At 39.0% G+C, this 15542-nt stretch overlaps 1 protein-coding gene across 1 annotated transcript; it reads right to left on the reverse strand.

Annotated features, from left to right (window-relative positions):
* Positions 1–12717: 12717 nt before the first annotated feature.
* On the reverse strand, positions 12718–14568 carry LOC136131769 (14-3-3 protein zeta/delta). The gene has a single exon (XM_065888495.1). The coding sequence runs from the start codon at positions 14490–14492 to the stop codon at positions 13755–13757; it is 738 nt and encodes a 245-aa protein (XP_065744567.1). The 5' UTR covers positions 14493–14568; the 3' UTR covers positions 12718–13754.
* Positions 14569–15542: the final 974 nt, after the last annotated feature.

The raw sequence follows: 15542 nt of genomic DNA on the forward strand, positions 1-15542 counted from the left end.
AATAAAGCATACTATCTAGAGTAGTACATCAAATAATATATATACAAGCCCTTAGGTGAATCCCTGGCATTTAAAAAATACACCAGAATTGTTAGCTACATCTGAAGTAGCAAGGTACCTGGGGAAAAGACTTTAATAACCAGAGGTTGTATTTGAAGTTAGTAGCTATTTTGAGGAATCCACGAAAGGCCTTGCTTTATTACATGGCTGAAACCTCCAGAATATGAAGGATAGTTAAAAACCCTGCTGATACAGTGACTTTCAGATTACAAAATATTTTCATGTATGTTAATGCTGTCCTGATAAAAATATTGTGTTAATCGACTACTCAGTCACTTTTGAACTGTGTTAGTAAACATTGGTGAAATTAATTTTCCCAGTTCTCAATATTGTAACATAAAGGATACGTTTCTCCAGTTCTCCTTTTCTTTTTTCTTTTTCTTGTTTTCTTTGAAATCTTCTGGGTGTTGTTTTTTTTTTTAAACATCTTTATTGGGGTATAATTGCTTTACAATGGTGTGTTAGTTTCTGCTTTATAACAAAGTGAATCAGTTATACATATACATATGTTCCCATATGTCTTCCCTCTTGCGTCTCCCTCCCTCCCACTCTCCCTATCCCACCCCTCCAGGCTGTCACAAAGCACCGAGCTAATATTCTGTGCCTTGTGGCTGCTTCCCCCTAGCTATCTACCTTACTACGTTTGTTAGTGTGTATATGTCCATGACTCTCTCTCACTCTGTCAAAGCTCACCCTTCCCCCTCCCCATATCCTCAGTCCGTTCTCCAGTAGGTCTGGGTCTTTATTCCTGTCTTACCCCTAGGTTCTTCTTGACATTTTTTCCCCCTTAAATTCCATATATATGTGTTAGCATACGGTATATGTGTTTTTCTTTCTGACTTACTTCACTCTGTATGACAGACTCTAGGTCTATCCATCTCATTACAAATAGCTCAATTTCATTTCTTTTTAAGGCTGAGTAATATTCCATTGTGTATATGTGCCACATCTTCTTTATCCATTCATCCGATGATGGGCGCTTAGGTTGTTTCCATGTCCTGGCTATTGTAAATAGAGCTGCAATGAACATTTTGGTACATGACTCTTTTTGAATTTTGGTTTTCTCAGGGTATATGCCGAGTAGTGGGATTGCTGGGTCATATGGTAATTCTATTTGTAGTTTTTTAAGGAACCTCCATACTGTTCTCCACAGTGGCTGAACCAATTCACATTCCCACCAGCAGTGCAAGAGTGTCCCCTTTTCTCCACACCCTCTCCAGCATTTATTGTTTCTAGATTTTTTGATGATGGCCATTCTGACTGGTGTGAGATGATATCTCATTGTAGTTTTGATTTGCATTTCTCTAATGATTAATGATGTTGAGCATTCTTTCATGTGTTTGTTGGCATTCTGTATATCTTCTTTGGAGAAATGTCTATTTAGGTCTTCTGCCCATTTTTGGATGGGGTTGTTTGTTTTTTTGTTATTGAGCTGCATGAGCTGCTTGTAAATTTTGGAGATTAATCCTTTGTCAGTTGCTTCATCTGCAAATGTTTTCTCCCATTCTGAGGGTTGTCTTTTGGTCTTGGTTATGGTTTCCTTTGCTGTGCAAAAGCTTTGAAGTTTCATTAGGTCCCATTTGTTTATTTTTGTTTTTATTTCCATTACTCTAGGAGGTGGGTCAGAAAAGATCTTGCTGTGATTTATGTCATAGAGTGTTCTGCCTATGTTTTCCTCTAAGAGTTTGAGAGTTTCTGGCCTTACATTTAGGTTTTTAATCCATTTTGAGCTTATTTTTGTGTATGGTGTTAGGGAGTGATCTAATCTCATACTTTTACATGTACCTGTCCAGTTTTCCCAGCACCATTTATTGAAGAGGCTGTCCTTTCTCCACTGTACATTCTTGCCACCGTTATCAAAGATAAGGTGTCCATATGTGTGTGGGTTTATCTCTGGGCTTTCTATCCTGTTCCATTGATCTATCTTTCTGTTTTTGTGCCAGTACCATGCTGTCTTGATTACTGTAGCTTTGTAGTATAGTCTGAAGTCAGGGAGCCTGATTCCTCCAGCTCCTTTTTTCGTTCTCAAGATTGCTTTTGCTATTCGGGGTCTTTTGTGTTTCCATACAAATTGCGAAATTTTTTGTTCTAGTTCTGTGAAAAATGCCAGTGGTAGTTTGATAGGGATTGCATTGAATCTGTAGATTCCTTTGGGTAGTAGAGTCATTTTCACAATGTTGATTCTTCCCATCCAAGAACATGGTATATCACTCCATCTATCTGTATCATCTTTAATTTCTGTCATCAGTGTCTTATAATTTTCTGCATACAGGTCTTTTGTCTCCTTAGGTAGGTTTATTCCTAGATATTTTATTATTTTTGTTGCAATGGTAAATGGGAGTGTTTTCTTGATTTCACTTTCAGAGTTTTCATCATTAGTGTATAGGAATGCAAGAGATTTCTGTGCATTAATTTTGTATCCTGCTACTTTACCAAATTCATTGATTAGCTCTAGTAGTTTTCTGGTAGCATCTTTAGGATTCTCTATGTATAGTATCATGTCATCTGCAAACAGTGACAGCTTAACTTCTTCTTTTGCGATTTGGATTCCTTTTATTTCCTTTTCTTCTCTGATTGCTGTGGCTAAAACTTCCAAAACTATGTTGAATAAGAGTGGTGAGAGTGGGCAACCTTATCTTGTTCCTGATCTTAGTGGAAATGCTTTCAGTTTTTCACCATTGAGGATGATGTTGGCTGTGGGCTTGTCATATATGGCCTTTATTATGTTGAGGAAAGTTCCCTCTATGCCTACTTTCTGGAGTGTTTTTATCATAAATGGGTGTTGAATTTTCTCAAAAGCTTTCTCTGCATCTATTGAGATGATCATATGGTTTTTCTCCTTCAATTTGTTAATATGGTTTATCACATTGATAGATTTGCGTATATTGAAGAATTCTTGCATTCCTGGAATAAACCCCACTTGATCATAGTGTATGATCCTTTTAATGTGCTGTTGGATTCTGTTTGCTAGTATTTTGTTGAGGATTTTTGCATCAATGTTCATCAGTGATATTGACCTGTAGTTTTCTTTCTTTGTGACATCCTTGTCTGGTTTTGGTATCAAGATGATGGTGGCCTCATAGAAGGAATTTGGGAGTGTTCCTCCCTCTGCTATATTTTGGAAGAGTTCGAGAAGGATAGGTGTTAGTTCTTCTCTATACGTTTCATAGAATTCACCTGTGAAGCCATCTGGTCCTGGGCTTTTGTTTGTTGGAAGATTTTTAATCACAGTCTCAATTTCAGTGCTTGTGATTGGTCTGTTCATATTTTCTATTTCTTCCTGATTCAGTCTTGGCAGGTTGTGCATTTCTAAGAATTTGTCCATTTCTTCCAGATTGTCCATTTTATTGGCATAGAATTGCTTGTAGTAATCTCTCATGATTTTTTAAATTTCTGCAGTGTCAGTTGTTACTTCTCCTTTCTCATTTCTAATTCTATTGATTTGAGTCTTCTCCCTTTTTTTCTTGATGAGTCTGGCTAGTGATTTATCTATTTTGTTTATCTTCTCAAAGAACCAGCTTTTAGTTTTATTGATCTTTGCTATCGTTTCCTTCATTTCTTTTTCATTTATTTCTGATCTGATTTTTATGATTTCTTTCCTTCTGCTAGCTTTGGGGTTTTTTTGTTCTTCTTTCTCTAATTGCTTGAGGTGCAAGGTTAGGTTGTTTATTCGAGATGTTTCCTGCTTCTTAAGGTGGGCTTGTATTGCTATAAACTTCCCCCTTAGAACTGCTTTTGCTGCATCCCATAGGTTTTGGGTCGTTGTGTCTCCATTGTCATTTGTTTCTAGGTATTTTTTTATTTCCTCTTTGATTTCTTCAGTGATCACTTCATTATTAAGTAGTGTATTGTTTAGCCTCCATGTGTTTGTATATTTTACAAATCTTTTCCTGTAATTGATATCTAGTCTCATGGCATTGTGGTCGGAAAAGATACTTGATACAATTTCAATTTTCTTAAATTTACCAAGGCTTGATTTGTGACCCAAGATATGATCTATCCTGGAGAATGTTCCATGAGCACTTGAGAAAAATGTGTATTCTGTTGTTTTTGGATGGAGTGTCCTATAAATATCAATTAAGTCCATCTTGTTTAATGTATCATTTAAAGCTTGTGTTTCCTTATTTATTTTCATTTTGGATGAGCTGTCCATGGGTGAAAGTGGGGTGTTAAAGTCCCCTACTATGAATGTGTTACTGTTGATCTCCCCTTTTATGGCTGTTAGTATTTGCCTTATGTATTGAGGTGCTCCTATGTTGGGTGCATAAATATTTACAATTGTTATATCTTCTTCCTGGATCGATCCCTTGATCATTATGTAGTGTCCTTCTTTGTCTCTTTTAATAGTCCTTATTTTAAAGTCTATTTTGTCTGATATGAGAATTGCTACTCCAGCTTTCTTTTGGTTTCCATTTGCATGGAATATCTTTTTCCATCCCCTTACTTTCAGTCTGTATGTGTCTCTAGGTCTGAAGTGGGTCTCTTGTAGACAGCATATATAAGGGTCTTCTTTTTGTATCCATTCAGCCAATCTGTGTCTTTTGGTGGGAGCATTTAGTCCATTTACATTTAAGGTAATTATCGATATGTATGTTCCTATTCCCATTTTCTATATTGTTTTGGGTTCGTTATTATAGGTCTTTTCCTTCTCTTGTGTTTCTTGTCTAGAGAAGTTCCTTTAGCATTTGTTGTATAGCTGGTTTGGTGGTGCTGAACTCTCTCAGCTTTTGCTTGTCTGTAAAGGTTTTAATTTCTCCATCAAATCTGAATGAGATCCTTGCTGGGTAGAGTAGTCTTGGTTGCAGGTTTTTCTCCTTCATCACTTTCAGTATGTCCTGCCACTCCCTTCTGGCTTGTAGAGTTTCTGCTGAGAGATCAGCTGTTATCCTTATGGGGATTCCCTTGTGTGTTATTGTTTTTCCCTTGCTGCTTTTAATATGCTTTCTTTGTATTTAATTTTTGACCGTTTGATTAATATGTGTCTTGGCGTGTTTCTCCTTGTATTTATCCTGTATGGGACTCTCTGTGCTTCCTGGACTTGATTAACTATTTCCTTTCCCATATTAGGGAAGTTTTCAAGTATAATCTCTTCAAATATTTTCTCAGTCCCTTTCTTTTTCTCTTCTTGTTGTGGAACCCCTATAATTCGAATGTTGGTGCATTTAATGTTGTCCCAGAGGTCTCTGAGACTGTCCTCAGTTCTTTTCATTCTTTTTTCTTTATTCTGCTCTGCTGTAGTTATTTCCACTACTTTATCTTCCAGGTCACTTATCCGTTCTTCTGCCTCAGTTTTTCTGCTGTTGATCCTATCTAGAGTACTTTTAATTTCATTTATTGCATTGTTCATCGTTGCTTGTTTTATCTTTATTTCTTCTAGGTCCTTGTTAACTGTTTCTTGCATTTTGTCCATTCTACTTCCAAGATTTCGGATCATCCTTACTATCATTATTCTGAATTCTTTTTCAGGTAGACTGCCTATTTCCTCTTCATTTGTTAGGTCTGGTGCATTTTTATCTTGCTCCTTCATCTGCTGTGTGTTTTTCTGTCTTCTCATTTTGCTTATCTTACTGTGTTTGGGGTCTCCTTTTTGCAGGCTGCAGGTTCGTAGTTCCCGTTGTTTTTGATGTCTGTCTCCAGTGGCTAAGGTTGTTTCAGTGGGTTGTGTAGGCTTCCTGGTGGAGGGCACTAGTGCCTGTGTTGTGGTGGATGAGGCTGGATCTTGTCTCTCTAGTGGGCAGGTTCACGTCTGGTGGTGTGTTTTGTGGTGTCTGTGGCCTTATTCTGATTTTAGGCAGCCTCTCTGCTAATGGGTGGGGTTGTGTTCCTGTTTTGCTAGTTGTTTGGCATAGGGTGTCCAGCACTGTGGTTTGCTGGTCGTTGAGTGAAGCTGGGTGCTGGTGTTAAGATGGAGGTCTCTGGGAGATTTCCTCCATTTAATATTATGTGGAGCTGGGAGTTGTCTTGTTGACCAGTGTCCTGAAGTTGGCTCTCCTACCTCAGAGGCAGAGCCCTGACTCCAGGCTGGAGCACCAAGAGCCTTTCATCCACACAGCTGCCAGTGTTGGAGGGTCTCCTGCAGAGGCGGGGGGCAGCTGTGGCTCACCACAGGGACAGGGACACTGGCGGCAGAAGTTCTGGTAAGTATTCCTTGGCGTGAGCCGTCCTGGAGTCCACCATTAGCCCCACCCCTGGGTGTTGTTTTATTCTTATCAGTAAATCATTGTCAATTTCAAATAATTGTATTACTTTTGGGAACTTTCCTGTTGATGGCTAAGCATATTTATTGGTCGTTCATTCTTATTTGCTTTGGTCATGTAGGGGAGCCACTTAATCAATTGACTGCTATTCCTTCTGGCTTTCTCTTTAGATTGTGGATACAAGTTTGCTCCTGGTTCAGAACTCTTTTAGTGTTCTTTCAGCAAACATTTATTCAGTACTTAGTTGCCCCCTGACAGCGTAGAAGCATCTAAAATGAAACACTTCCTATGGGCCTGGCCCTGTCCAGTCAATGAGCCAGAGAGAAGCAACAGTGCCTGACGTTACATTAGGAGCTCCATCTTCATTTGTCAGGGAAGTTTGTTGCTATGCCACTGATCCTTGTTCTCCTTAGAAAATAGGCAGGATCTCCCTATTTAGTCTCCCCTTACCATATGGCAGACTATCTGCTCTGGCTTCTCATTCCATTTGGAATTGGGGCTTCATCCTAGTTCCCCCTCATCCAGGTCTTGCTATCACTTTATTTCCATATCAAAAAACTGAACCTGGAACTTGCCTAACCTATACCTTGTCCTTGTACACCTACCTGAAGCTGAGAACTTCTCCCCTGGTTCATGTCAGAGCCATTAGTCGAGAATGCCATCCCATGTCAAGCTAAGGTTCACCAAGCAACCTTTAACCATGTCAGTATGAACTGCTGCTCCTTTCTAAAGAGGGTCCATCCAGTTCAATATCCTAAATCCTGTCTGATCTGGTTTTAAGCGGAACTTTAGCTTTTATGTTGCTAGGGCTTTGGAGAATCTCTAGCCTGGCAATCATATACCAGGCAATGCTGGGATACCTCTGCTGAGCTAGAACAACAGCGCTTATGTTCTCCAAGAGTTTTTCCTTTCCTTTATGTATAAACTCTCCACTTTGCTCTCACACAGTATCTATGGTATTGACTAATTAGAGGACATCATATTTTCCCCAGCATCAGCTTTCTTTCCTTTATTAGCTAAATCCTTGGTGATATACTGCTAAGTCTGGTGTGTGGTTTTACTCTAAGAAATAAAGTAGATAAACATTCAGTCCAATCTGGGGTCATGTCTGTTGTAATATTTTAAAAGAGGCACTCTTAGATTTTTATTTTTACCACCTTCTCTAAGCAAGAGCATAGAGCATAGATAAAATAATCATTATAAAATTATGTTTTTCTACAGGTACAAATAAAGCCTTTTCAAATATCTGCATCCTTTCTGGTCAGCCCTATCTGAAGCTAAATGACTCAGGAAGGGTACTGCAGTTATATCTAAGTCTCACATTTTGAGGAGAGATTAATGACTCATTTAATCTAAAGCTTCCAAGTGAAATAAAACCCTTGGGTAGAATGAGCTAATGGTACAAAGAAAAGGGACCATAAAATTTAGTGTGCATAATAATTACCTGGGGTGGTTTTTCATAAGCCAGATTCCATGACCCAGCCCAGAGATTCTGAGCCAGCAGCTTGGAGCAGGCCCTGAGAATCTGCCTATTTCACAAACACTTTTGAAGATCTGATGCAGGAAGTTCCAGAACCCCACTTACCGAACTGGATCAGGTCTATGCGTGGACATGGCTTTATTGCCCTCCTTTGTCACACTCTGGCCCTACATCTCTTTGGTTAGAATGTGGTGAGAGCTGTTTTCATACTACTTCCCTAAAGCTGTGTTTCTCCAAGTGAGCTCTGTGGACATCACAATAGCTTAGGAAGCTTGTTAAGCCTGTGACTTCCTGGGCCCTACCCCAAATTCTGAATGAGAATCTCTGGGAGTAAGAATTTGTATTTTTAATATGCTCCTAGTTGGCTCGTGTATGCTAAAGTTGAGAACAAATATCTCAACGATTTTTTTTTTTTTTTTGGCGGTACGCGGGCCTCTCACTGTTGTGGCCTCTCCCGTTGTGGAGCACAGGCTCCGGACGCGCAGGCCCAGCGGCCATGGCTCACGGGCCCAGCCGCTCCGCGGCATGTGGGATCTTCCCAGACCGGGGCACGAACCCGTGTCCCCTGCATCGGCAGGCGGACTCTCAACCACTGCGCCACCAGGGAAGCCCCTATCTCAAAGATTTTGACAATGAAATTAAATAATAAAAGTTCCTAATGCTTATGTATTTATGTGTTTCTCAAAATACTTTCTCATATATTAATGTATAGTATGTTGGTGAGTTAGATAACACTATCCCCATTTTACCGATGATGAAATTTAGTTTCGTATTGGTGGATGGCCTGGTCCAAGTTGGTAAACAAATATGTGTCTCAAATTTTCTCTGAATCTTAGGGAAAAATCATTTCTTTATTCATTGCCCTGTTACTTATTTTATTCATCCATCCATCTATCCATCCACACACCTATCGATTTGTTTAACACATACTCACTGAAGACATGTGCCAGGTAATCTGTCAGGTGCTATAGATACAAAGATAAGCAAGGCTCAAATTTCATTTTTAAAGAATTTGTAGTGTAGAGAGTGATGGGGTAAAGTGAGAAAAAGTTAAAAAAGCCCACAAAAGTAGGTACAGTCTATTTTCCTTGTTTTGTTAAGAGTGGGCTGCTGGGCATCATTATATGGTGAAATGGAGTTAGTTCTTACCCACTCACTCTCCCTGTCCCTCCCCCCACCCCATATGCAAATGCTGGGGACTTCCCCTTTTGTACCATCATCATAGCTTTAGGTATCTAGTCACGTTCTCCATCACAGGGGCTTAGGAGTATATACTGGTCTTTGGTTTTTCAGATGTGGCTAAGGTATAGATAAAGCTTATTGTTGCTGGACAGTCAGCAGGCAATTTACTGTTAGCTGTGCTTCCTGGATGACAGTGACAAGGGCAGTAATTATTGCCTCTAAGCACATATGATATATAGAAACGACTTAAATGGCTACTAGGTGTTGTGCAAGTCTTGAATCATCTGCCACGTGCTAGTGGCAGCTGGCATTCACGAGGTAGAGGGTCTGCAGTCGCTTGATGTCAACTCTTCTGGCCCGTTCATGTGATCTCTGTTCTTCCCTTTAATCTGGTGGAATGATTAGCCCCTCTAGAGGCAGGGAGTCCAGATCACTTTCTATTTCCCCCAATCTGTTAAGCTAAGTCACACCACGGAGTTGCTGATGTTTGCAGATGGGCAAGAATGTCATCTTTTTGGTGCATTTTCTTTTTTTGTGCCTGTATATGCGTTCTTTTTTTTTTTTTTTAACATCTTTATTGGAGTATAATTGCTCTACAATGGTGTGTTAGTTTCTGCTTTATAACAAAGTGAATCAGCTATACATATACATATGTCCCCATATCTCTTCCCTCTTGCATCTCCCTCCTTCCCACCCTCCCTATCCCACCCCTCTAGGTGGTCACAAAGCACCGAGCTGATCTCCCTGTGCTATGCGGCTGTTTCCCACTAGCTATCTGTTTTACGTTTGGTAGTGTATATATGTCCATGCCACTCTCTCACTTTGTCCCAGCTTACCCTTCCCCTTCTCCGTATCCTCAAGTCCATTCTCTAGTAGATCTGCATCTTTATTCCCGTCTTGCCCCTAGGTTCTTCTGACCATTTTTCTTTCTTTTCTTTTTTTTTAGATTCCATATATAAGTGTTAGCATACGGTATTTGTTTTTCTCTTTCTGAGTTACTTCACTATGTTTGACAGTCTCTAGGTCCATCCACCTCACTACAAATAACTCAATTTCTTTTTATGGCTGAGTAATATTCCATTGTATATATGTGCCACCTCTTCTTTATCCATTCATCTGTCAGTGGACACTTATATTGCTTCCATGACCTGGCTATTGTAAGTAGAGCTGGACACTTATATTGCTTCCATGACCTGGCTATTGTAAATAGAGCTGCAATGAACATTGGGGTGCATGTGTCTTTTTGAATTATGGTTTTCTCAGGGTATATGCCCAGTAGTGGGATTGCTGGGTCGTATGGTAGTTCTATTTTTAATTTTTTAGGGAACCTCCATACTGTTCTCCATAGTGTCTGTATCAATTTACATTCCCACCAACAGTGCAAGAGGGTTCCCTTTTCTCCACACCCTCTCCAGCATTTATTGTTTCTAGATTTTTTGATGATGGCCATTCTAACTGGTATGAGGTGATACCTCATGGTAGTTTTGATTTGCATTTCTCTAATGATTAGTGATGTTGAGCATTCTTTTATGTGTTTGTTGGCAATCTGTATATTTTCTTGGAGAATGTCTATTTAGGTCTTCTGCCCATTTTTGGATGGGGTTGTTTGTTTATTTGTTATTGAGCTGCATGAGCTGCTTATAAATTTTGGAGATTAATCCTTTGTCAGTTGCTTCATTTGCAAATATTTTCTACCATTCTGAGGGTTGTCTTTTCATCTTATATGGTTTCCTTTATTAGGTCCCATTTGTTTATTTTTGTTTTTATTTCCATTTCTCTAGGAGGTGGGTCAAAATGGACCTTGCTGTGATTTATGTCATAGAGTGTTCTGCCTATGTTTTCCTCTAAGAATTTGATAGTGTCTAGTCTTACATTTAGGTCTTTAATCCATTTTGGGTTTATTTTTGTGCATGGTGTTAGGGAATGTTCTAATTTCATTCTTTTACATGTAGCTGTCCAGTTTTTCCAGCACCACTTATTGAAGAGGCTGTCTTTTCTCCATTGCATATTCTTGCCTCCTTTATCAAAGATAAGGTGACCATATGTGCATGGGTTTATCTCTGGGCTTTCTATCCTGTTCTGTTGATCTATATTTCTGTTTTTGTGCCAACACCATAGTGTCTTGACTACTGTAGCTTTGTAGTATAGTCTGAAGTCCGGGAGCCTGATTCCTCCCGCTCTGATTTTCTTTCTCAAGATTACTTTGGCTATTCGGGGTCTTGTGTGTTCCCACACAAATTGTGAAATTTTTTGTTCTAGTTCTGTGAAAAATGCCATTGCTAATTTGATAGGCATTGCACTGAATCCGTAGATTGCTTTGGGTAGTATAGTCATTTTCACAATGTTGATTCTTCCAATCCAAGAACATGGTATATCTCTCCATCTGTTTGTATCATCTTTAATTTCTTTCTTCAGTCTTATACTTTTCTGCATACAGGTCTTTTGTCTCCTTAGGTAGGTTTATTCCTAGGTATTTCATTCTTTTTGTTGCAATCGTAAATGAGAATGTTTCCTTAAGTTCTGTTCCTGGGTAAAAATACCAAAGAAATTCCCACACTGATTTGTAAGGGAATGTATCAGTCATGTCCTAGGCCCTGTCTCAGATCCTTTTGTCCTCATGAGCTCTAGGATCCCTTGTCACTCTACTGCCCAACAAAGTCCCTTCAACCTACCCTGTATGGGATTTGTAACCACTATTGCAGTAAATAATTCTACGGATTGCTCAGTTCAGCCCTCAGAATCCACCTGGATTTCTCAGTCCTTCCACCACTGCAGGACTCAGAGGGAGGTCCCTTTCTGATTAAGTAATTGTTGCCTTTTGTCCCCAGTGCCCACTCTCTTTCCTCATTTCCCCATACAACAAAACAGTTATACATAACTGGAGAGAGGGCTATATATGACATTCTGTAATCAGTATATATGTGGGAAATACATGGAACAACAATGTGACTGGAAAGGGAAAACAGCCTTACTAATCTTTCTAATTGTAATAGGAATTATCTTTGTAGCTCTTCCCACAAAGGTATTTGTACTCCGTCCTACTCATCCTCTGGTCTTTTTACTTTTCCTTGTATTTCCTCATACTTTTGTTGAATATGGCTCAGAACGCACAAAAGAGGATTAGTGGTCTTTTAAGTTTCTTCTCTATCCTAAGTTTCTATGAGTCTGTGATCACTATGGATCAGTGAATGACCACTGGAATAAAGTTGGGCTAGAAGGAAAAAAAAAAACAACTCAGAATAACATAACAGATAAAGAAAGCTCTTTCATGCTGAACTGACTATTCTCTAAGTCACCAGAGACTGTAGCAAATCATTTCGGGGGAAAAGGCAAAGAGAGAAAAGACAAGAGAATTGTACTGTTCAACTTTCAATAAAAAGTGTTGTTCAGGTTTTTTTTTTTTTTTTTTTTTTAGTATTTAGCTAACAAAATTAGTTCAGGAACACACTTCTGGACAGAATATCAAATACCTTGCCCACTTCTCCTGTTTGACACCTCCTTGCTTTTCTTTGTTTCAGTGCAAATTTTTCATTTTCATCAAGTGAGTCCATGAAATGGGATTGCTAATATGTTTGACTAGGACTCATTGTATCTGATGAAACAGATTTCAATGCTCTGTACTAGCATGCTGCATTACAGAAAAGTCACTTGCACTCAGACTAAGTAATATTTATTGGGTGATACACTCTTAAAGTGGAAGTAAATGCCTTTCTTTCATACCTGTTTCTCTGCCAGTTTTTCCTTTTCTTTTCTGTTTTTGTTTTTTTTTTTTTTTTTTTTTTTTTTTTTTTTTTTTTCCATTCATAAAACTTTTATTCCACTTACATGAACTTAATACACATGTTCTTAACAATTATGCTTGGATTGTTCATGAAAATCTCATAAGACATTAAACAAAGCTAGCCATCATCTCAAGTTATTTCCCTGTTAACTATTTTTACAGCACATGCATGTTAGGCAAGTATCAAAAAAAAAAAAAAAAACCCAAAAAACAAAACAAAAACAAAACAAAACAAAAAAAACCCACAAAAGCAAAAAAAACCTAAAAAATGTTAAATACATGGGTTTTTTGTTTTACTGCTGCGCTTGATATACATGAAGTAATGGATATCAAGCAATTCATTTTACTGCATCTTTACTTGTACATTTGTTCTTAGGTTGCCTAAAACACTTAAATACAAATAAAATGAGTGTAGCAAAAATAATGAAAGCAAACAGCAGTTAACTTTACAAATAATGGAATGTGAACCGTTTCTGCCCTTATCCAGAGTAAATTGAGTCACAACTAAAGGAACGCTTCTGTAGCTGTAGTCAATGGTGTGCACATTGAGACTTGAGTATTCCACAGATAACACATGGTTTAACATGTAATATCCATGGGATATCTATTTCTACTATAGCCTGATAAGTGCTCCAAACCTTAAAGTACCCACAGCTACACCTGTGACTGGAACCAATTATCCCTTTTATTCCCCACCAGGACAAACCAATACGAGGCAGTTTTCTTTGCTTAGACATGGAAGCAGTTTTAACACTGGCCCTTGTGAAGCCACAATGTACCAAAAGTACTATGCCAAACATTTATAACTTGTATAAAAATTCCACATTCCCATATTGGCCACCTCAAGATGAAAACAGATAACTCCCTAAATGTTAACTGGCTCTACTCCCCTAATATTAAACATAAAAACCACATGGGAAATATAGAAATTCAAATAGAAGTAACATAAACCTGTCATAAATCGTAAACAAAAAACTATTTGTGGGACAGCATGGATGACAAATGGTCTACTGTGTAAATTTTAGAATGAGGCAGACAAAAGTTGGAAGGCCTTTTAATTTTCCCCTCCTTCTCCTGCTTCAGCTTCGTCTCCTTGGGTATCCGATGTCCACAATGTCAAGTTGTCTCTCAGTAACTGCATTATTAGTGTGCTGTCTTTGTATGACTCTTCACTTAATGTATCAAGTTCAGCAATGGCTTCATCAAATGCCGTTTTTGCAAGAGAGCAGGCTTTCTCAGGGGAGTTCAGAATCTCATAATAGAACACGGAGAAGTTAAGGGCCAGACCCAATCTGATAGGATGTGTTGGCTGCATTTCCTTTTTGCTGATTTCAAAAGCTTCTTGGTATGCTTGCTGTGATTGATCCACAATCCCTTTCTTGTCATCACCAGCAGCAACCTCAGCCAAATAGCGGTAGTAGTCTCCTTTCATTTTCAAATAGAAGACTTTGCTCTCTGCTTGTGAAGCATTGGGGATCAAGAACTTTTCCAAAAGAGACAGTACATCATTGCAGATATCTCTTAGCTCGGTCTCAATTTTCTCTCTGTATTCTCGAGCCATCTGCTGTTTTTTCTCAGCACCTTCCGTCTTTTGCTCAATACTTGAGACGACCCTCCAAGATGACCTACGGGCTCCTACAACATTTTTATAAGCAACTGAGAGAAGATTCCTCTCCTCATTGGATAATTCAGCTCCTTGCTCAGTTACAGACTTCATGCAGGCCGCCATGTCGTCATACCGCTCAGCCTGCTCGGCCAGTTTGGCCTTCTGCACCAGCTCATTTTTATCCATGACTGGATGTTCTGTGTCCGGAGTGGGTGGCGACGGACAGACGGGGCTCAGCGGTCTCTGGGCGGCAGCGGCGAGGCTGAGACTCTCTCTGTTTTTGTTTTCAAAAAACTGAGCACCTTTTCCCTAAATGGACTCTGGTAACCTGTCAATGTGAAGAAACAGTCCATATCCTGGTGATGGAAGGTCTATTCTTATCCCCAGCCTATTGGGAAATACCCTCTGACCTGTCACTCTTCTCTGTAAAACTAAGACTAATTTAAAGATAAATTGTCCGGAGCTACTGTGAAGCAGAAGCAAAGATAAAGTTAATGGGAATGTGATTCGATTTTTAAAAATCTGATTTACGCACAGCTTTTCAGTAGCACATATATAACATCAAATGAGGAACATCTGTACTAAAGGAAACAACAAATTCCTTGAGATTTCATTATGAAAAGAAATCAAATTGTGAGGAAAGACAAGATATATAGGCAATTATTCAATATCAACATGGCTGACAAGTTCAACTATAACTGGTTAGAAAAAAATAATTAAATTCCTTGAACCATAAGCTTGTTCAGTTTTTTTTATCTCGACTGTCTGGGGGGAATAGAATAGTGATTGTATATTGTGAAGCAAGGACAGGTTTTGTCACTAGAAACTTCACATCTTTCAGAAGAGCTGTGATGATGAGAGTTACACTTTATTATTGGATGATATCAGCCTCTTAGCAGAGACATTTATTGTTCACTAAGCATCCTTGTTCTCTCTCACAGTCTTGGCTTCCTTCCAGTTACCTGCAACCATGTGACTTTCTAGCCCACAGGTTGGGGTGGAAGTGACCTTGTCACTTCTGGGCCAAGGCATTTGTGGACAGGTATAAGTTCTCTACTTTTCTGCCACTGTGAACACCAAAGTAGAATCTTCACCAACTGAGATCCCCAAGTGAGTATATGGAACAGAAACCTTCACTGATCTACACTGACCTGTAGATGAATCAGAAATAAACTTTTGTTGTATTGAGCCACTTAAGTTTGGGGATTAATTTGTTACTGCAGCGTGAATCAGTGT

The sequence above is a fragment of the Phocoena phocoena genome, chromosome 12 (genome assembly GCF_963924675.1).
Source record: "Phocoena phocoena chromosome 12, mPhoPho1.1, whole genome shotgun sequence".
Taxonomy (NCBI): domain Eukaryota; kingdom Metazoa; phylum Chordata; class Mammalia; order Artiodactyla; family Phocoenidae; genus Phocoena; species Phocoena phocoena.

Excerpts from the sequence above, each read along its gene's own strand:
- LOC136131769 (XM_065888495.1), bottom strand. The coding sequence starts at position 14,492 with ATGGATAAAAATGAGCTGGTGCAGAAGGCCAAACTGGCCGAGCAGGCT.